Source organism: Dendrobium catenatum, unplaced genomic scaffold (genome assembly GCF_001605985.2).
Source record: "Dendrobium catenatum unplaced genomic scaffold, ASM160598v2 fragScaff_scaffold_1720, whole genome shotgun sequence".
Taxonomy (NCBI): Eukaryota; Viridiplantae; Streptophyta; class Magnoliopsida; order Asparagales; family Orchidaceae; genus Dendrobium; species Dendrobium catenatum.
In genome coordinates this window covers 486,594-510,311 of record NW_021320182.1, presented here as the reverse complement: position 1 = coordinate 510,311, position 23,718 = coordinate 486,594, and the positions used below count along the sequence as shown (strand labels likewise).

General features: G+C 34.0%; 2 protein-coding genes and 1 non-coding gene across 6 annotated transcripts in view; all 3 read right to left on the bottom strand.

Moving 5' to 3' along the window:
- LOC110097932 (probable serine/threonine-protein kinase BSK3) overlaps positions 1–18,747 on the bottom strand; it is a 44,523-nt gene extending 25,776 nt beyond the window's left edge. Inside the window, exons 1-4 of one of the 4 annotated variants that reach the window (XM_020824595.2) lie at positions 18,367–18,747; positions 18,154–18,300; positions 17,858–18,078; positions 11,334–11,469 (exon numbers count right to left, since the gene is read on the bottom strand). In XM_020824595.2, the coding sequence (XP_020680254.1) occupies positions 11,334–11,469; positions 17,858–18,078; positions 18,154–18,238 (442 nt within the window). In that variant the 5' untranslated portion in view covers positions 18,239–18,300; positions 18,367–18,747. Of the gene's footprint in view, positions 1–11,333; positions 11,470–17,857; positions 18,079–18,153; positions 18,305–18,366 lie in introns of all 4 variants that reach the window. The other 3 variants (XM_020824597.2, XM_020824598.2, XM_020824596.2) reach the window with 3 other exon arrangements.
- An 802-nt stretch (positions 18,748–19,549) lies between these two features.
- Positions 19,550–19,676, bottom strand: LOC114581401. The gene has a single exon (XR_003703328.1). It is a non-coding gene; the product is annotated as a U11 spliceosomal RNA (small nuclear RNA).
- A 1,879-nt stretch (positions 19,677–21,555) lies between these two features.
- The window catches only part of LOC110097931, a 39,822-nt gene continuing 37,659 nt past the window's right edge, over positions 21,556–23,718 (bottom strand). Inside the window, exon 8 of the mRNA XM_020824594.2 lies at positions 21,556–22,116. Within this exon, the coding sequence (XP_020680253.1) occupies positions 21,823–22,116 (294 nt within the window). The 3' untranslated portion in view covers positions 21,556–21,822. The remainder of the gene's footprint in view (positions 22,117–23,718) is intronic.

Genomic DNA, 23,718 nt, shown 5'->3' with positions numbered 1-23,718 from the left:
GAATTTAGAACTTTAACAGGTATGCTCGGTATCGCTAAGAAATGCATCGGTACCGCTATGTATATGCTGGTACGCTCGGTCACTAGTTACTTGCTCTGTACCGCTCGTACAGCTCAGTACAACTAGGTACCAGCGTCGGGTACAATAGGTACATACGCTTCGGTATTGCTAAGTGCATGCATGATACGCCGCTCGGTAACCGGTAATTAAGCTCAGTAACGTCGGTACAATGCCCGTAACCTACTAGTATTACATGTTTTGTACCACTCGGGTATAGCTGGTCACGACTAGGTACACGCTCCGGTACCGCTTCCCTAATTCACACTTAGTTACACACTCGGTCGACCCGCCAGGGAACAGCGCCCCCCTGGCCCGGCAGCCCCCATATTATGTTTCTTGGACAATATTATGTTTTCTTTTATCTAAATTTGTTTGCTTTTAGGTGATTATAAAAATGTCAGATTCAGTTCAATCTTTAAAAAAAGTCCAGCATGGAAATATGCTATGACTAACAAATGAATTCGACAAAACTGTGTGACATGCATTTTATTGTGGTAAAATAACAAAAAGAGGAATTACACGCCACAACAACACCTCGGTGAGGTTTTAAGGAATGCAAGGTCTTTGCCTCTAACTGTCCCCGAGCATGTGAAGTCTGAAAATTAAGGCATCCATGTTGAAAAAAAAAAAGATTTAAAGGAACAGTTTAATGACATATCAAATGTCAACCTTGCTGAAGAAGAAGAAGAAGAACTTTTGATTGTATGACAGTGATATTTTTAGTTGCTAACCATCCAAAATGTTTGCGGACAATAAATCTAACACATCTAGTCAAGGATCGGCATCAACATCTATATTCAAACATCAACGACCTAAGGTCCATTAATACTTTCCTTACACCAAATCCTTGAAGATGTAGTAAAGCATAGAAAAGGTCAGTTTAACAAAGAAATGGATGCAACTAAAAAAGAAATGACGGGAAGGGCTGTTCAATTGTTCAGTTAGATGGATGTACGATGCTGGTATCCATTTAAAATGTCTGTGAATATGATAGTTTCCCTGCTAATGGGTGGAGCACTTGGGCAGTTTTGGACCTGGATGAACCTCCTAGTTATCTGAGGTAAGAGTTACTTGTTTGAAGAAAGAGGTTGGACAATACATGAGGCTATGCGGACCGCCATCAAGAGAGATTGTGTACGATATGAATTTGTTCTCTAATGGCATAGATGGATGGACATCAAGGATAGGGAAAAGCTTAATCAATTTTTCTTGTTATTTGTCAAGAGGTAGTGGCATTCATAGAAATCATAATTGATAGCTAGTTCTTTCTCCTAAGAATTGCATGTGAAAATGTTAACTTTTTTGGCAAGTATGATCGAGGTTATTGGAGCCACATAATGTGATCCAGTAGTCACTGATAATAGCAATCCCGAAAATGTTCTTGGCAGGTTTGTCATAATTTTATTCTAAAGTAATGTTATTTCATGAAGAATTTGTGTTACATCTTAATCTTAAATTATAATGACATAACAGGAAAAATTATTGATGGACCAATATCCTCAGCATTTATTGTGGACCCTTGGTGCTGCTCAACTGTTTGGAATTTATTAATGGAGGACATTTTCAAAATTCAAAAGCTATAGGCGATGCTTTGAGAAAGAGTGGCAGTAACGGGTTTAAGGCTAGGTTTTTAATATTTTCTTACTATGGCCTCGTTACGTTTGGAGTTAATGAGAAAGAAATATATTTATGCTAAGAAAAATGCTTATAGATTGAACGGCTACGATTTGTTCTTAAAAAGCCTGCACGTAATATACGTAACTCTCTGCGACTGTGTTCACAGACACATAGCTTTTTCTGTGAGTCTCTTATTGTAATATCATTTACATCGTGTTTTTCATATTATTCAACTTAACGCGGATACAACTAGGAGAATAACTTGAGATTTATGTTTATCTCTCATTAAGGGCACGTCGAATTACTTCTAATGGATTATGGTTTCACTTATTTAATTTGACTCGGAAAAGTATTACGGGAAAGGGAAACAAATTCCAACACACTCCAACATACAATCTTACCACGACAATCTTTATGGGGAAACACTATAGTGTATGCCTTAAAAATAGCTGGTCCTTTATTAAAGGTTCTTAGGATGGTTGGATGGAGAGAAGAACGCCTCCAATGGCTTACATATATAGATCATTAGAAAGGGTCAAAAATGGATAGTAGCCAAGAACGTAATAAGAAGCAATAGGGTCTGCAAGCGCTTCAATAACTAGTTTTTGCTATACAGTTTATAGTATTCACTATTTAAGTTAGATATAAGATATGAGTTTCGAAATTAGATTTTAGAACTACGGATGGGGGAAGTTTGACCAATGCATAATTTGATCTGTATCCGCCCTCTTAATTCTATGTGACGAGGATACATATATTTGATTTCTTTAGGAAATTTCTTCTGATATTTTTTTCTTTACACTAATAACTATTAGACCCTATTGGAATTGAGTTGGGCAAATGAGCGAGAGAAGTTAGCATGGAAATATGTCTTGATTGCGCATATTTCTCTTTGATTTTATATATTGTAGGTTGAGTATCTTATTGATGTGGTAAGAGGCTTGATTATGAAGAAGTTATAAATTATAGTCAATGTAATATGAAGTATTTTATAATAGATTTAATCACTTTGAGGGTTGGTAATAGAGGCACTAGTGCCTTGGGTTTTTGTGATTTTCTTTCGCATGCTCGCTCAAGATACAAGAGGAGCAATACTCCAACTCCTTGCGAAATCAAGGTCTCACTCAAAGGGTCATAAATTAGTACAGAAATAAGACAATCCTCACAGAAGAGCAGAGATTCCAAGCATGTATGGAGGATATTTATATTATTATTGATTGAAATTTTGTAATTATAATTTATTTTACATTTATAATGTCAATTTTGAAATTGGTTTGGTAAACGCATCAATATTCGCAATAGGTTGGCAATGCTCTTAAAACATCCACCATATATAATGGTCATTAATTAAAGGGCCTGTCTGGGAGGGACATATCATATTTAGGGCTTATTAGTTTATTAATCTATGGTTAGATTGCTCATTGGTTTAACTGGGAGATTTAAAGCGACGGGCATCTGGGAAGTGGTCAGATTTTTTGATACGGAGGTTTAAGGTTATTTTTATTTATTACTAATGTATTGAGGTTTGATATAATTGGATTTTTAATTATAATAACTCTAAGGTAGAGGTTTATATGCAGGTTTAAAAGATAAGGCTTAATCTTAAATTAAGTTAGATGAGTGTATTTAAATGAACTCAAAGGTTAATCATGAATAGGAGATTTTTCCTTAAATGGCTCAAAGGCTATATCATGAAGCAGAGCTGAGAGGGACAGACTAAATTGGAATCATGAGTCGTTTTAAGGAGTGTTTGTATAGTTAATATTTATTTAGAGATTTGAAATAGGATAAGTGTGGAACTGATTCGGGCCTAGATATTCATTTTCTAACTTATCTAGAGGTTACTGTCATATGATTAAACTTGTTACCTTTATATCTTTTGGATGGCACATCACTAATATATGAGTAGATCGCTCAGGAAATTGAATGGCTACCAGGTATAATAAGTTTAGGGGATTGATAGAAGGAATTCTGTAATAATGGATAATATACCTTTTATATGGAGACTTCGGACCTTGACTAACATTGGGAGGGATGATGAGCATATCAAATCACCATGGAGCAGTGGTCTAGCCAATCAGAAGGCTGACTTGGGTGGTTTATGTAAAGCTAATAAATATTCGGGGAAAGATCGTACAAGTGGTAAGAGAGAACATGAATCGGTATGTCATACTTAGCGTACGAGTACTAGTGTGGTTTGTGCTCTGTAATCCTAGAAGAATGAATGATGAAGAAGGGGTGGATAGCAGAATAAGGGTGTAGTAAGAAGAGACTAAAAATTGATAAGGTATATGGATGATAACATAATATTAAAATATGAGTTGAAAATGGAATAGATAAAATGATATGGAATTTATATATTATATTTAATATTTGCTTGATGATGATCCGCAATTTTCACACTACCTATGCAACGCAGCAGATCTAATATTTATCATAATAATCTTATGCACATCTATAAGTTCCAATTAGAACCTATTGTTGTATTAAATATGATAATTCATGAATGAGAGGCTCTTCGGATGTTATACCTAATAAGATTTATGGAAACCCTTATTTTATATATATGATTATATTTTAGCCTAAGTATTATATAATTATTTATTTGATAGTATAGTATTCTATTCTATATTTTTATATTATTTCCTAATTATTCCCATGCCTTATAATTTATAATTTTTAATAATAGGCTTGCGTCAATGTTCCAAAAATAAAGCGGCGCGCGCGGCGGCGTGGCGCCTATGGCTATGGCTAAGGGCACCTTTATGAGCCTCAAAATGAGTGCGCCGAATTTATGATTATTAAATATATATCGCTCTAGATTTATAACAATAAGTGATATTTAGAATAATATTCATATATTTTATAAGTATATAGCTTAATATTCGTAAGGAACGTGTACCATATAGGTATTTAAGTCATAATTTGGCAGATTGATTTGTGTACAATAATGACTGGTTTAGAGTTTTTCAAAATATTTAACACCTATATTCATATACTAATATTAAATGAGGACAAGATGATTTAGGTAACTTGATCCTTATAGAATTACATATTATAGAGTCAATAATGATTGGACACTAATACTATTGGTTCTCTAAGTTAATTCAAAAACTCTACACACTCTCTCGTATATAGATAATATATTAAAGTAATTTTGATTAGGCTGACGAAAGCAATATTAAGTTATTTAAAATGACAATTTATACTCATTTACACTTGTAATATATATCCTAACTCAACAAAGAAGTAAGTAATCACTCACATAACTTTGTGATAGCTAAAACCTATAAATTATTAAATCTTTTGGAACTTCTGTTACTATAGGAGCTTAATATCAGTTCTTCATATCTTTATATAAATATATTTTCGCAAGGAAAATTAGATGATGAGTTTGATGAAGAAAATGACTTTATTGCTGGAGAGGAAGATTTAACTTGGACAAGTGTTGCTAAAGCTACTGGTGTTTATGATAAAAGCTATAATATTCGGGAAAGATCTAAAGGGAAAGAGAAAGAATCTTCAATTAGGCATGATGTTGCTATTGAGAATGATGATGAGGAGGGTGATGAAGAGAATTATGAAGTTGGAGACAATGTTGAAGAAGATAATGAAGCTTTTTTAACATTTGCTGATGATGATGATTCCCAAGAAGAGTAGATTAAATTCATATTTGATCTTTTAAAAAAAGATTGTAATATTTGAATTATGAGATATTTGGATGTTACTTAGTTGAACTTATATATGTTATGGTAGTCTTTTATTATTATGATAGTTTGTCTTTCATTTTTAATAATATTTCATATTCATGCTTATTATTTTATATTTTTATATAGCTTGCGTCATGTTCAAAATAGCGCGCGCCGCGCCGTGCGCTATGCGCTATGGCTCCAAATGGACCTTTGCGCCATGGTGCGCCATTCGCCGTTAACAGGTATGATTATATCATATTAGATAACTACCTGACTAAATAGATATAAGACATATTTCAATGATTGGCAAAAATGACCTGTTAGCCCATTCAACAATAAAAGGACAAGAATGTGACTTGTCCTTGAAATTACATTTAGTCAAGATGGCACTATACTATGTTCACAGGAACAAACTCACATCTCTTGCTATTGCGACAAGCATAAGTAGAAAATGCAAGTTCTCTTATAATCCTCACCAAAAGAGTAAGTAATCACTCATCTTGCAATAGCTAAATCATCTTGATACTCGTCATAGCCTAACAGCTCATCTTCAAAACATGGATCCTTCTCGGTCCTTGAATGGGCAATAAACCATATTTCTTATGCCTAACAAGCTCACATGTCAAAGCATGATGTAAGCACAGAGAAGGTGGCTGCCTTTCTTTTTTCATAATTTACTTCGATGGCTTAGTAAATGGCATCATCTAGTATAGCAAGTTAGTAAGATTCTACTTTAATTTGAATATTAGAGTTGAAGCAATCTATAAAATTAGTTTTCACACCTAATTAGCTTCTCTAACTTCATACTTCAAAATAAGTTCCTAAATTTATTTAAATATAAGTCAAGTTATGGATTTTGATTAGCAATTATTCTTCACCATATGTAGAAAAATATTTATATATTAGTCTATGTTTTATTTAATCCCAATTATCAATGGTTGTTTGTTCAGATAGTATTTCCTAATTAATAACATATTTCAAAAAGCATTTAAAAAATGCATTCAATTTAACATGTACAAATAAGATTAATATGTTTAAGTATATCCATCAAATTGAAATATAAAACCATATTTGTTATCTAATCAAATTATGAATCTAAAACATGCCTGCCATAAGAAAAATACAAACAACTTTCACCATTCCAAAAAGATCATTATGACCACTAGCCTTACACTGATGATGGCTAAAACCATGATATGCAACGTAATTTTGAAGTTATTTAGGAGGATGATCAATGTCCTTCCAAAAACTATAATGAAAGTATCTTATAGCTCTTTGTTCAAGGATTTGAGAAGGGCCTATTCTAGGTGTCTAACGAGTGAAATTTAAGTGATCAGGAAATTTCTAATATGAGTACAGCTATGGATATTAGATTTTGTGTAAAAAGGTGTAAACTAAAATTAATATTAAGAAGTTGGCCAACTATAGAGGTACCTTCATCATTTCTATTCGAAATGCTCATTCTCAATAAACATGAATTTTGATCATGAGAACATTAACCATCACATCTAGAGTAGTGCTGCCACGAGTAGTGGTATATGTCTCAATTAAAACTATGATAATTTTTAACCTACAAACACATGTTAATGAGTCACTTAAATTATTTTTTAATAACTTGCCATGCCAATGAATCTAACTCTTCTTTCATTGTTTACAAGTATGCGGTATGATGCAAAAGAAATATAACTACATAATGAGTTTGTTTAATATAAATTACACCAACTATAGCAAAATTGACTAGAATGCAATGTTACAATGCTAGCATGTCAATATAAATTGCAAATTATTCACAAAGTTATTTTCTAACAAAATAATAGCTTAAATTCAAAGAAAAATGTAATTTTCTAATTAAGTTAATTTAACAATATTAAATTTTAAAGAATATTCTACAAATCATACTCAGTATTTTCAACTTTAGGAGAAGGTAATAAATTACATATCCCAAAAATGCATTGTAAATAGCAATGGAAGTAATATAGTTTCTTAGCTGGATTTTCATGTAAAGTTGAGTAATTTCCTTGTAGAATTCAAATGCCTAAGTTCAACAAAATGCGTTCAAACCACCATGTGTTGAAATTTTGTCGTCATCGCTTTATCTTCAGATCCAATCTTGACCTCCCAACTGGATTTACGTTTTAAAGAATTTTGGGATTAGGGTTCCGTTTTAAGCTTTCTAATTGTTTTGTTCGCATTGTGGAGGGGTAGGTAATTGTCTTGGGATAGGGAAAGGGATGGAAGGAATATTTTTTAGTTTTGTGGGGTGATGTTGATTGAGTGGGGAGGAGATATATGTTGAGGCAAGGGTGGGATTTAGAAGGAAGGATAAAAGGAAAGTGATGCATTCATATTTTGGCTTATTTTTGTTTTGATGTAATTTGAATATTATAGTTGTGTTTTATGTTTTTTTATGCTATCCAATTATAGAGAATATCTAATAATCATGGTAGGATGTGCTTGGGCATGACAAGTCTTGGGTTTGCTAGCATTTTGGATCCTTTTGTTCTTTGGGTTGCTTGCTGCCTCTCGGTTTGGGCCTTGGCTGCTCTCGAGTTGGGCTTTGGCTGCTTTGGTTTTGAGCTGAAAATTTGGGATCTTCTTGGTGCTAGCTCATTAATGCTTGAGCTGATGTTTAGCTCATTATTGGGAGGAGTAATTACACTACTTAGCTCATAAATTTGAAAAGGTATTCTTCTTTTAGCTCATTATGTGGAGTTGGAGCTTGCCTCTTCCCCTTCTTGTGTCTCCTCGTTTATTCCCTTGTGTTGTTCTCGTGACTGGTTGCTGGGTACTGGTTCCAGTTCCCTGGGTTGCCTTCTCGGTTTCCTCCCTGGCTGCTTTCCCGTGGCTGCCTCTACCCAGTTTTTGTGTTGGCTTTTCGGTTTCTTCCCTAGTTGTTTTCCTGTGGCTTCCTCTACCTGGTTCTTGTGCTGTCTTTTGGGAATCGTTTTGTGTTGCCTGCTAGTCTTCATCTTCCCCTTTCCTGATTGGTTCGGTTGGAGGTGGAAATTGGCTATTTGGCTCCCCTTTTTCTTCTATAAATATGAGGTGTTTTTGTCATGAAGAGGTTGTTGATTAACATGAGATAAGTTGCTAAAGACCTGAGGGTTTCTTCTCTTGGAAAAGCTTGAGAGCTTGTTCCATCTCTTCCTCCTCTCTATTTCGTCTTGGCTTCTAATCTCTTCTACTCTATGCAAGTTCCACTCCACTTGTATCCTTCTGCTTGAGCTATTGGGAGACGTTTGTTGGCTGATTTGGAGAAATTTGCCGAAGGAGTTTGGTTGGACGTTGGACCCTTTTTGCTGTGGTGGACCCTTGGTTTGCAAGCCTAAGCACTTTATTATATTTTTTCTACTTCTCGTTGCATGTGAGGAAACCGCTTGCCGGTTGTTCTGAGGATAGTATTTTTATTTTATAATTTTGTTTCGTTTGATTCGATTTTTTGTTTGTTTTGGTGTTTGTTTGGATGTTTGCAATCTAGATTGAATCGAGTTTGGTTTTCATTTGTCCTAGTGTTCTCCTATTTGACTTTTCTTTCTAGTTTGCCTGCATCAGAAAGAAAGATGGAATTGGATTAGGACTTTGTTAGACTGGTTCATAGGACCGGTCCAGCCGATCCATACATGACCAGCTCAGGCAAAATATAGGCGGAACTCTTCCGCCTCCTGTACGAGTCGCTCTAGCCGCCCAATCCAAGAACTCTGATTAGGAAGGATTTAGAAGGAGTTTAGGAGGGAAATTTGAATGTAGGGACTGTTTAGATATTTCCTTTTGGATTGTATGCATTAAATAGTTTGTTTTGCTAGGATTAGGGCATCTTGAATTTGGCTTAAATTTGATCTCTCTTAGTTTTTTGGGTTCTAGCGGCGTCATAGATTTGGGAGAGATAGATCCTCCTATCAAATAGAGGATCAATTGTATCTTGGTATTTTCCGTTTCTATTTAATCAAATAATACAAATTATCTACTATATTCCTTATTTTATGTGGATTCTTGTGGAAAATTTTAGTTGTTTTCCAAAGTTTGATAGGAATTACTTGAGATCTACAAGTGCTTCCAATCATACTTGTTGTCAAGATTTTGACCCTAATCTCAAATAAAAGGAGATCTTAAATGTAAATCTCTTTTGTGTAACTTTCTATGTTCCTTTTCCATAAATTTCCTTGATTTCACAAAATTGAAGAGATGAAAGGTGTCAATTTCTTCCTAAAATCAAAAAGATGTCTCTCAATAATCAAGCTATCACATAAGAAGAGAACACGAGAAAGAGAACTGAAAAATCTACGGATATATGCTCATTTGATCAAAAGAGAATGGGGTGGAAAGATATCAAGAATTAGATTCCAATGAGGAATATCGAGATAAGAGGGGGATCTAAAAGAAAAGTGAAAATAGTCCACTAATTAAGAGAAAGGGAGGAAATAAAATAAAATTTGTTTTTTCAACACATGATAATAATAATAATAATAGTAATAATAACATCCTTCACATCTTTATAGAAATATAATTATAATTTAAATTAAAACTAATATCAAAAGAAAATTCTTCTCCAAACAAATAATGTATACCTAATAATAGCCCCTTATTATAGAATTTCCTATTCTTCTTTGTCAAAAGCAAATTCTTACAAGTTGAATGAAAATTTCTAACAACCTATAATTTTTCTTCCTGGCTTTATGTTGCAGTTTGAGTAATAAGCACAAGACCACCATAAGGATTCAACATCCATAGTTGAGTCACGTCAATGTTGTTATTAAATATTTTCTTTTGTATCTTACAATTTCACATTAAAATAGCAATTTGCACAATTATGTTGATCGCCTTACATAACTTATGGAGCTTGCAAAAAACTTTTTTTTTTCTTTGCCTTTTTATTACAAGCATTTTGTAGAATTCTTAGTAAAAGAATAAAGATTATCATGAATTTAATCCTCTTGACACAATCATCCTATCTGTCTCTTTATTCTTATGAAGTCCTTTGCACTTCTTCTCTTCTATTTCACTACTCTCATTCAAATTTGGCAAATTTATTCTTACGAATCCCTTTGAAATCCTCTTCTATTTTACTATTCTCATTCAAATTTTGCAACCCGCTTGATCTGCTTTTCAACGCATATTCAAACAAAAGGATGCAAATCCCTTGTATTCATGTTTGCGTGCTCTATTATACATTGTCAAAACTATACGTTGTAAAAATCATTGCTGGTAATTTTAAATTACTCATTAATAACATTGTTGTCATTATGTTTGACCACGGATTGTGCATATGCAATAATTTGTGTTCTCCTAGTTTATAGTTTCTATGGAAACTCAATATTTTAAAAAATTGTTTTGCGAATGCCAGATCATAGGATCTGTGTGATTTGGACAAGCTTTTCTAAATGTTTGATTACTTAGCTTAGAAGTTTGACTTGAATATGTTCCAAATATCAACTTCACAACTAACAGATTCCTTTTCACAAGTTCAAGGCTTAGCACCTTGAAGACATCATTCTTCTTTATAGCTATGATCAGAAAAAAAAAAAACATGCAGAGCCCTTTTGACAAGAAATATGAAAACATAAGGGAAAAGGAATAAAAGGAAGTCTAAGATCACAAAATGTAGAGATTACTTCTTTAGATAAAACTAGATTAGGTTGATCAATAGAGTAGTCACAAAAAATTGGATCTGAGATAGTAGAAAAAAAGTCTATAGTACAGATCTAGCTCCACAGACTTCCAAAACATGTACAGGTTGTAATTAGAAAACTTCAACTAGGCATTGTCACTAGTTTACAATCGATAAACATCAATAAAGTAATTTTGCTCATGAACATTGAGAAAACGGTCCCAAAATTTTGAGTTGAAGTCATATAAAGCAAAACTTCAGTGCATGACTAATCATACAACAGTAATAACATTCAACAAAAAAATTGCAAACAATTTGCAAATAAAATAATAAAGATAGTAGTATTGACTGAGAATTACAGTGAAAAAGGTGTTTGGCAAGTGTTTCGTTGGCCATATATTCAGCCACAAGCAACCTCTCTTCACCTTCACAACAGCAACCAAGCAAATTCACTAATCTGTGGTTTCGAAGTTGGCCAACAGCCCTTGCTTCTTCCTAAAGGGGAAAAAAAGGTTTAGGATTAATGATGAAGTTAAAAACAAAACAACTCAGCGTAAACAGGGGAATCATAGCTCAATTGGGATTTTTCAATTGGGATAAAATCACCAAATATTATAACTATCACAGGATTTTGGTGATCAGTCATAAGCATAACCACAAAATTTCACATAAAAATATAAAACGATTGATTCCAAAATTTAAAGAATATGAAGAACACAGTAAATGCAATGCAGCAGCAATGGCTAGGAAAAAACAGCTTAAACCAAAAGACTAGAAGCATTTTAAAAATCAATTGCTTCGATTTAGGTTAATTTTTATTTATAATATTGCATGCATCAATTTGTTTAGTTTGGTTCATGTTTAAGGTTTGAAGAAAAAATAATAAATTTGAAGGAATTGAACCCATGCCAACTAAAACCATTAAAAAGAAATATAACAATAATATCAAGCCTTTATCGCACTACGTGGGTCGGCTCCATGAATCCTTTGTCTCCATTGTGTCATTTTAAGAGTCAAATTCCCATTTAAATCTAATAAAATAATGATCATTTCTAATACTTTCCAACCAATCCTTTTCAAATCTACCTCTATCTTTATTAACATAGGTCAAATCTAATACATCTACCCTCCTAACCGGGTCATTGAAAGGTGGATGTTTTATGTGACCAAACCATCAAAGCCGACTCTCTCTAATCTTAACTTCCACTAGAGCTACTCCAACTTTTTCACGTATATAATAATTTCACATTCTGTCTCTAAGAGTGAAGCCACTCATCAACCCTATCATCCTCATCTCTGCAACACTTAACTTAATTTTATGCTTCTCTTTTAATGGCCAACATTCTGCGCCATAAAGTATTGCAGGTCTCACCACTATCTTATAGAATTTCCCCTTAAGTTTGAGGGCACCTTTCTATCACACAAAAGGCCGAATGCATTCCTTCACTTTAACCATCCAACTTAAATTATACTAATAATATCCTCATCTATTTCACCATCATTCTGAACAATCAACTCGAGATTTCTAAAATATGTCCTCTTATTAGTGACTTGATTGCCAAAAGTCACAATCCCCCCACTAGATCTATTACTACTAAAATTACATTCCACGTATTTGGTTTTAGATCTACTCGAACAAAAACCTTTAAACCCTAAAGTTGACCTCCAAAATTCAAGTTTATCTTCAACTCTAGTCTTATTAAAAAGAATGATATCATCAGCACAAAGCATATACTATAGTCAAATCTATTAACGGCGAATGGCGCACCATGGCGCAAATGTCCCTTTGGAGCCATGGCGCATAGCGCACGGCGAGCGCTATTTTGAACATGCCGCAAGCTATATAAAAATTATAAAATAATAAGCATGAATATGAAATATTATTAAAAATGAAAGACAAGCTATTATAATAATAAAAGACAACCATAACATATATAAGTTCGACTAAGTAACATCCAAATATCTCATATTTCAAATATTACAATCTTTTTTTTAAAAGATCAAATAAGAATTTAATCTACTCTTCTTGGGAATCATCATCACCAGCAAATGTTAAAAAAGCTTCATTATCTTCTTCAACATTTTCTCATACTTCATAATCCTCTTCATCACTCTCATCATCATCATTCTCAATAGCAACATCATACCTAATTGAAGATTCTTTCTCTTTCCCTTTAGATCTTTCCCGAATATTATAGCTTTTATCATAAACACCAGTAGCTTTAGCAACACTTATCCAAGTTAAATCTTCCTCTCCAGCAATAAAGTCAATTTCTTCATCAGACTCGTCATCTAATTTTTCTATTAGCCATTCATTTGCATCATCTATCTCAGTCAAAGAAATAGGATCAATGACATCAAGATAATTGAATCTCCGAATCAGTGCTCTATTATATTCCACATAGACTAAATCCTTTAAGCGACCATGATCTAATTTGCTTCTTCGTTTGCTATGAAGCTGCAATTAAAATATTATTACATTACTAAATTATGAACATATATAAAAAATCAACACATACATTATAAAATACTTACATGTTCAAAAATACTCCAACTGCGTTCGCATCTAGATGAACTATATATTAGACTTAGGACTTTGATAGCAAAGCTTTGTAAATTGGGAGCTCCTTGTCCATATGCCAACCACCAATCAGCTGGAAGAAATGAATTTTTTTTTTTCAATATTATATAACAAATCAGTCTTAATTTTTTTGTAAATAATGATACCTGGAGATCGGGTAGTTCTTTTTCTTACAGCTGGAGGAATACTAAAAAATCCTTCACCCCTAATGTATAAACTTAATTCATTACTAATTTTATCTTCTTCAGCTACATCTTGAGATAATCTTCCAATACATTGGTAAAGACCATCAGTTATTTCCTTATCCTTGGCAATATCAGGGTTATTGAAGAAATATTCAGGATTTAAAAAATGTCCAGCTGCATGTAGATGCCAATGTAATTGCACTTCCCATCTTCTATCAATCATTAAAAATTTGATCATACTTATCACTGTTATTGAAGCTTGCAGCAATTGCCTCTTTTGCTCTATCAATTGCTTCATATATGTAAGTCATTAGGGGCTTCTTGTCTCCATCAACCAATCTAAGAACCTTTAATAAATGACCAACTATTTTTAAGGCATACATTATAGTGTTCCAAAATGATTGTTGTAAGATTATATGTTGAGATTGTTTTGCTTTAGCCTCTTTCACATAAGAACCCAAGATAAATTCCTCACAAGTAAACATTTTCTTCAAGTTCAGTTGTTGTTGATGAAAACGTTGTAAAGTTAAGAAAGCTATTGCAAAGTAAGTCTTTGCGGGTTCGACAAGTGTTCTTTGATTTGTGCACCTTCTCATTAACTCAAGTAAGCGAGGCCTAGAATATATAAAACTGTGTACTGCCACTGCTTTCTCAAAGCATCGTCTTAGCTTTTGAGTTTTGAAAATGTCCTCCATTATTAAATACAAACAATGAGCAGCACAAGGAGTCCAATAAATGTGAGGATATTTATCCATCAATAATTTTCCTATTATGTCATTATAATTTAAGTTAAGATACATACAAATTCTTCATGAAATAACATAACTTTAGAATAAAAGTTGTGACAAACCTATAATAATATTTTCGGATGCATTATCAGTGACCACTTTGATCACATTATGTGGCTCAATAACCTCGATGTACTTGCAAAAAAGTTCAAACATTTTCACAGCATTCTTGGAGAAAGAACTAGCATCAATTGATTCTATGAATGCACATCTCTTGGATAATTAACAAGAAAATTAATTAAGCTTTTCCCATTCCTTGATGTTTATCCATCTGTCATTAGAGAACAACCATATCGTACACAATCTTCTTGATGGAGTCGCAATAGTTCATGTGTATATCCAACCTCTTTCTTCAAACAAGTAACTCGTACCTAATGATAACTAAGAGGTTTCATAACATGTCCAAACTGCCAAAGTGCCTCCACCATAGCAGGGAAACTATCATAGTTCACAGCATTAAATGGAATCCCAGCAGCATGCATCCATCTACTGAACACTTGAACAATCCTTTCCCTCATTTCTTTTTTAGCTGCATCCATTTCTTTGTTAAACTGACCTTTTTATGCTTTACTACTTCTTCAGGATTTGGTGTAAGGAAAGTATCTAATAGACCTTTAGATCGTTATGTTTTGAAGATAGATGTAGATGTCGATCATTGACTAGATGTGTTAGATTTATTTGTCCGCAATATTTTGGATGGTTTACCAACTAAAATATCATCTGTCATCACATCAAAGTCTTCTCCTTCTTCTTCAGCAAGGTTGACATTTGATATGTCATTAAACTGTTCCTTCAAATCTTTTTTTTTCAACATGGATGCCTTAATTTCAGACTTCACGTGCTAGGGACAGTTAGAGCAAGGCCTTGCATTCCTAAAACCCCCAACGATGTGTTGTTTGTGGCGTGTAATTCCTCTTTTGTTATTTTACCACAAAAAATGCATGTCAGACTGTTGTTGTCGGATTCATTTGTTAGTATAGCATATTTCCATGCTGGATCTTTTTTTAAAGATTGAACTGAATCTGACATTTTATGATCACCTAAAAGCAAACAAATTTCGATAAAAGAAACATAATATTGTCCAAGAAACATAATATGGGGGCTGCCGGGGGTCCAAGGGGGTGCTGCCCCCTGACGGGATTCGAGCATTTACATAGCTGTACCGAGCGATATCATGCATGTACTTAGCGATACCGAGCGTGTACCTAGCTGTACCTAGTGTGTACCTAGCGGAACCGAGCATGTATCTAGCGGTACCGAGCAAGTACATAGCGGTACCGAGCAAGTACATAGCGGTACCGAGCAGTATCCATTATATACATAGTGATACCAAGCATTTACTTAGCGGTACCGAGCATGTACCTAGCGGTACCGAGCATACCTGTTAAGTTGTAAATTCTTGTATGAAATAGCCGTGCAAAACAGAGCTGTGTGGAACAGATGGAGGTTGCAAATCGGAGTCAGCTGGTAAGATTTTTTATTGGAACAAATGAATAAGGGGCGGATTTGGCAGAAGCACTGCTCTGCGGGACGATTCGGCGCAAACAACGACTTCAACTTCGGGACAGATTCGGCTGGATTCGGCGGAAGCAGCGAATGCAGCAAACAGAAAACAGAAAACCTTCGACTTCGGGATAGATTCAGCGACCTCAACTTAGGGACTGCGGGATGTGTTCGGCAGATGCAGCAAACAGAAAATCTTTCGTGAAATTAAGGCAATGAATAGTCATTTATCTTAAAATATAAATATATTTTTTAAATATAAAAAATATTCATAAGTATATCGAAATTTAAAAATAATTTGGCGCGCTATTTTGCGCTGTGCGCAATGCGCCATGACTCACATGTGCGCAAATAGCGCGCGCTATTTTAAACACATGCGCCTCACCATGAACATGGCGTCGTAGGTGCGCCGCGCCGTGTTGTGCGCCATGGCGTGTGCTATTTTGCGCCATTGACAGCTATGACTATAGTACATCATTTTTCAAATGTCTAGTAACAACATCCATGACTAAAGCAAAAAAGATATGGGCTTAAAGATGATCCTTGATGTAATCCAACTGAAACGGAAAAATACTTAGTCAATCTTGTGTTTGAAAGTAATAGCTCCTGCATCCTTAATGACTTGAATATAAGAATTATTAACCCATTTCTCTTCTAAAACTCTCTAGAAGCACTTCATTTAAAACTTTATCATAATCTTTCTCTAAATCAATAAATAGCATATGTAGATACTTATTCTCTATATACTTCTCCATCAAACCTCTAAATAAATGTATAGCTTCCATAGTAGACATACCCGGCATGAATACAAATTGATTTTGAGAAACATTAGTATCACGTCGTAACTTATGCTCAATAACTCTCTTCCATTAGGAAAAAAGTAAATTTTAGTTTCAAACTCTATAAAAAAATCCAAACCAAATAGTTAGTTTTAGATTTCCCTATTGCTAGTCTCTATTTCAATTTCCAATTTCACGTTTGGTTAGGTTTTGACTCCAAAGTGGTCAAAATCAGACCAAATAGAAACGTGGACACTCAAAGTCCCAAGGTATTAACTTAATAATGCTGATTATAAATAGAGAGAAGATACTTCATAAAGAGCGCCTCCAGTCGCAATAGTAACTTAACAGTTTCAGTGGTACTATTCAAACTTCAGTTCATTGTTTCTAAGGAAAAAAGGCAAAGTTCATTAATTGAAACAAAACAAAAAAAATTATAATAACAGAACAAACAAATTATGCAAAAAATTCTTCAACTTTAAGCAAAACAACAAGTGTACAGAAACAAATTATGCTGAAAATGATAATAGATCTTAAGCCATAAAACAGAATATGGCATCAGATCTCGAGAAAAAAATAATAAGCACCTCAAGAGAGCATTCATAGTCACTAAGTTTCATACATCTCAACAATCTAAGCAAACACCAACAACCTAGACTACTATGACTATGGTATAAACTCATGTTAGAATACAGATGAACCTCGTTTGAAATAAGAATACAGCATATGTAAACAAGAAGTCTGAATCCTCATATGCTAATGATTTGATTAGAGTTTAATCAATGGTTTGCATGGAACAATTCAACACACCGTAAAATTAGACCCCAAGAACTAATATTTGAGCTGATAGTTTCATGGCTAAGTACTAAAGAATCTGATGCCTGAACAATTATATTGTGGTGGAGAGTGCCCTTAATCCTTATGATGCTCAACTCAGTGGAAAAATGTTCTTCACACAATCAAAAACTGCGTCCCAAAAAAAAAAAAGGTGCTGCACCTTTCAGAGGCTTTAAATCCCAATATCTAAAAATGGCAAAAAATCCATACCAAGAACTGACGAGGATCGGGCCACGCAGATCTGTTAAACCTCTTAACAGCAATCTTCCTCCGAGCATCCAGCTTTCCCCTATACACCACATTGGGAGCTTTCTCCCCATGTTCAGAAACAATATTCTCCGCCGCAAACCCCGACGTCGCCACCCTGAGCTGCTCAAATGAGAACTCCTGGAACGGCTGCAATTGATAACCATCGAGCTTATCTTCCCCCTCTGCATCACAAAACACAATATCACAAACCACATGAACAAATCAAAACGCCCTAACCCAGTAACCCTAGCACTCACCGACGTCCGAAGCTTCCAGAATCGACGTCTTCTTCTTCTTCGAACTCCAGCAGCACGCAAGCAGCTTGGAGCTCCTCGAACCCATCCCAAAAAAAGCAACCTCGCAGCTCCTGCTCAAGCTGCTGAAACCACCGCAGCTATTGAAAACTGAAACCCAAAACTTTCCAAATCAACAAACTACCAGCTTCAAACCGAAGGAGAAGCAAGAAGTACCTGATGATTGAAAGCAGATGAAATCGTACTCCGCCAACTCAGTAAGTAGATCGGATCTCCACCTCTTCACGATAATTATTCGCGAGAAAAATGTCTAAAAATCCGAGTTTTATATACCGACATCCCGTCCTTTCAAAACCCTAAATAACGATTTTGCTCCATTATTCTATTCGCCACCGCTTCGCAGTTTGAAAAAAAAGACAATTTTTTTTCTCGTCAGCGGCCGTCGACGAAGATAGTCTACTAGCTTCTTTGCGGCTTCCTCGCAGCCCGCCGCCATGGCGCCGAGCGAATCACGTGAGCCGCGCGTGACGCGGCCGGCTCATCTCCGCCGTCGACTTGGTGGACCCATTTACCAGAGAGCGCTCCCTTCGTATGAGTGAACAGTTAAGATGATGTGACTGCGGTTGGTGTGAGGAGAAAAGAGGAAGTCATTAACGGAGAAAATGGGCTTAATTTTGTAATTATTAGGGGGTTTAGGTTTTTTTGGAAGAAAAAATATGTGGGTTTATTTAATTAATCAAGACTTTTGGTAATGATAATTATAGTAAAGATATTAGAAATATGTTGTCTTGTGGTTTGCTAGTTTTAGTGAAGGAGAATTAATTAGTCTCGTTTGATAACAAGATTAATTTAAATTGAGATTTTTTAGTTTCAAATCTATGTTATATATATATATATATACAAAAAATGAAACAAGTTTTTTTTTATTTTGAAACTTTTATAACATTTATGTTAGAATGAAAAGTTAAATACAAATGTTTAGGAGCACTTCGCATATAATTACATAAAATTTAGGAGAATTTAAAATACATCGTCAACACAATGCATGAGACTTTTTTTTTGATTTGGTTCAAAATTCAAATAATGATGATAACAATTTTTAAGAAACACCTATAAATGATATATACAAACAAAGTCAATATTGATATGATAGTGATTCCCTTGTACTTGATGTGCAATGTGATCCTATCAATATCAAATTAGAAATTTCTTATCCAGATAATCCACCAGAAGGCAATCAAATGACAATCAACAATCAAAACCCAATGAAGATCCTTCTCTTGAAGAATTAGTTCAAGTTAATTTTTGTAGTGCTAAAATTTTACCTCCACGAACTACAACAACTGATAAAGGGAAGCAAGTTTTAGAAAAGATACCAATCAACTTTTTTTCTTTTTAAAAGAGGGTTAGCCAAGCAAGCCAACCCTATATCATCCATAAATTATGTCTGTCTTATGTCTTGATAACCATACAGCGCCGATCAATTAATAGATGTATGTAGCATACATGGCCAACCGACCCTTTTTTAGAAGATATCAATCAACTTCAACAAGCTCAACAATCAAATATAGATAATACAGAAATTCTTAAAAAGTGAACTACAACATGTTAGCTCACCTTAGAAAACTGCCTGTAAAATTGAGTATTTATGATGCCCTGGTTATTTCTCAACAACCAAATATAGAGAATACCTTGTCTTGCTTACCCAATGGCCGGCTCGAGCTCAAGTTAAGCTCATATGGCGAGCTAAAACTTCACTCACCATAATAGCTGCGAGCTCAAGCTCAAGCACCCAAAAGCAAGGAAGTTGCGATATGAACTCTTTAGGGATGGTATCAACAATAACAACTCTGAGAGAGTAAATAATAACAAGATATCACCAAAGAATGCATCAATGGAACTAGTGAGAAGTTACGACAGGAGCTCACCACATGAGCCAAAATCATATAATTACATGATTTTTATATTATTAATAAAGATCATTTGCCCAAATCAGATCTTATTAAGAGAGAGAGAGAGAGAGAACTTGGCAAATCAAGAGGGATCAATAAAAGACAAGATATTTGACTCCATTGATTTAAATAAACATATCCATGAATCCATCCTTATTTAAAATTCAATCTGTAATGGTTTTTCCAAAACATCCATAATCCAGTATTTTTATGTTAAAGTCATTTGGATTGTTTTGTTTTTTAAGAGATTCTCCATCTATAAGATGTTGTCTTTGATAAATCAAATCTCTATCTATTATATCACAAAAACAAACTATATATAAGAATCAAATTAAATTAATTTAATGCTTCATTTGAAACAATTTTTTACTATTTTTAAAGTAATTTTTTAATATAAAAAATTTCTATTTCAATAAATTTATCTTTAAATTTCTTGCTTTTCAAACAAAACCTAAATTTATGATCTATTTAAATTTTTTTAAAAAAAAAACTTTGAAAGAACTGTTGTTTAAGGACAATTTAAAATGATCCATAAAGCATATTTCTGATTGTTTTTAGAAATTAAGTGCGAAAGAAATTCGATTAAAGATCTTCCAAAAATTTTATCAAGAAAATAGCTAGTCAGACCATGACATCATTTCAACTTTATGATGAAAAAGGTGAAGCTCATTCAAACAAAAGTCTTAATTTTCTAACCTAAAAATGTTCATTGTTTTCTAGAAATATTAACAACCTTTTACTGCTACAAACCTAATAAAGCATGAAAGCAAGCTTCATCACGCTTTCTTTATTAGTGTTTTTTGAGAAAAATGAGAGCCGAGACTCAGTTAAATTAAAAATGAATCAAAGAGTTGTAAAGATATACATCCAAACAATAGCAAATATGCCCAACAACATCGTTATTACTTAAAACTTAAAAAAGAATAGCTAAAATGAGAAAGATAATTAAGGAATTAAAAAATGAGGAATAGGGACCCAAAATAATTAGTCAAAATGGAGTGCTTAAAAAAAGTCCAAAATAGATGGCTTACAATAAACTAAGCAATAGTTCAATGACAACTTCACGCAAAAAAATCCATTGAAAAAGAAGTTCATACGTCACCAAGATATATGCCAATATCAATGAGAGAGTGCCACCACTACCACAACAATAAAACAAATCCGAAAAAATTTATATGAAATTATAGTCAAATTAAAATTTTCGTATAAGAAAGTTCTTATGAAAAGTAATAAGAAAACTATTTCGAATAAAGTCTAAAGCATATTCGTGAAATTGTTAGATCTTATTTTTTATGTAAACTGATCCTAAGCAACACAAAAAATTCAATTAAAATATATATTACACCTATCTCAAAATAAATACAAACTTTTAAGATCCTATCTTGACAAAAAAAATGATCAATAAATCCCCCAACTATTTTTTGCATGAATATATTAAATGCAGTAAAAGTCGTGTTCCAAGCCTCTGATCGAAGTTTGGGCAAATTAACTTGTACTAATTTTAAAAAATGTATATCATAAAATCATCAAAAGTGGTTAGGTTCCTAGAAAAGAAAGTGTTCTTGCACCGTGTATGTACATGAAAATGAAGGGGATCCTTGATGAAACTAGATTTTTTCTACATTAAAAACCCCACAGATCTTCTGAGTTTTAAAGGAAGCGTATTCATGGACTATGCTGAGAAAGATATTTAATATACAAGAAATACCTATACAGGCCGCTAGTGTTCCATATTTGCTGAAGCTTCATGAGTTTCCTGGGGTGGTTTTGATCTATTGAAAGATTTTTGGGTTTCTAACACAGGCATATAAGGAGCGGTTGATTTTTGAAAAAGATCAGAAGCAGGTTTCTCAGATTCACGTGGGCTTACCAACATCTTCTCCACTTCTTCAAACTTAGCGGTGGCCCATGGTGCGGTGCCAACATTCCCGGTGATATTAGGCGCATCGATCGTCAGTGATGAAATGGCATCTCGAGGTGCATACCATGTGTGACCACATGCAATGCACTCTAGCTGTGTATAATTTGATGAAACGATAAAAAGAAAATAATCAGCAATTCTTTCAAGAAAAATAAACAAGGTTTTGAAGGTGGAGCAATACCTTCTAACAGCAAAGGACAATAAGGTTTCTGGTATATTATGATGATTCATAATAATTGTTAAACAGGAATGCTTTTTAAGTTACTTCTGGAGTAAACGATAAAGAAAACTGCTTTTTAAGGTACTTTGGAGTATTACTGTCCAACTCAGACTCTCTGATTGAGGCTTTGTTTGGGACGGCTTTCTTACTTCTTCTTAAAACAGCTTTTTAGTACAAAAATTTAAATTTTTTACTAAAAAACTGCTTTATGAAGCAGTAAGAAAGCCGTCCCAAACGAAGCCTGAGTTCAACAAGTCTAACAAGTGCTGGAAATAAAGAGCATGTTACGGTGGAGAATGAGAAGCAAGCCACATTCAATTAGATGCCCAAACATTCCAAAATGCATCCGTCTCCCAAGACATCTAAAATTATTGTACTACCAAAAACTATAAACTATCTTACAAAATTTATTTTGTGGGGAAATTTGAGGGCCTTAGCCTTAGCCGATTTCCATTATAAAAGATGATTACATGAGGTCGAAATATCAAAATACAACTCAATGGGTTACAAAAAGAATCAAATTTGAGCACTAGCAAAATTATACAATGTTTAAAATAAGAGAACATGTAAAAGTGAAAGAAGAATAATCCAAAAAGCTGGACTCAGAATTCAAAAATATCACCAATTAGTAATTAAACACAATCAACAATGTAGATTTGCATCCTCGGTTGCCAAATATGCAGAAGATAACCTTCTTGATAAAATAAGGTGAGGGCGTCATTCTCTACCGTTGATCAGATAGGATATATCAGCGTACAAGGTGTTTGATTTCCAGAACGGCAGAACCCCTTCCCAATTTTGAAATTGATTGCTCTCTTAATACTTAGATGGATAGTATGGCTCTCAATGTCATTCCCAAATCTTCTCCCATTTCTATCTTACAAAAGTGCTATATAAATTATTGTTAAATTTAGAGAATTCGAGAGGAAAAAACTTAATCATATTATACAAAACTATCTCTATTTATAGATCTATATAAGATATCTTAATAAAAAAACAAATAAATACAAAATCATGCATAAATGACCTAATATAATCCTTCCTAAATCAGCCACCCAAATATGGGAGGAGATCAACGTGATCCAGGTGAGCCTCCCCCGGATTCCCATCCTGGGTGTGGGATCAAGGGCCAAGGTATGGCTGAGATTTAACAGGGTGGTCTAGATAAACCTCCCAAGGATCCCCATGCAGTCATGAGATCAAAGGCCAAGGGACAGTTGAGATTTTAACACTCTCCCTCAAGCTGGGGAATACATATATGTCATTCCCAGCTTGGTAATTAATCCCAAAAAAGTAGAGTTATGAAATCACATGGTGCATCATAGAGTCCTCCATTTGGTCAAAACTTTGGGATGAATTATGATGCGGACATCAATACGAAGATTTGGCGCATCTATCACAGGCGGCGTCGTAAATCGACGACCATTATTTAAATTTTCATTTATGTATTATTTTCTGAATTTTAGCTCTTGTTT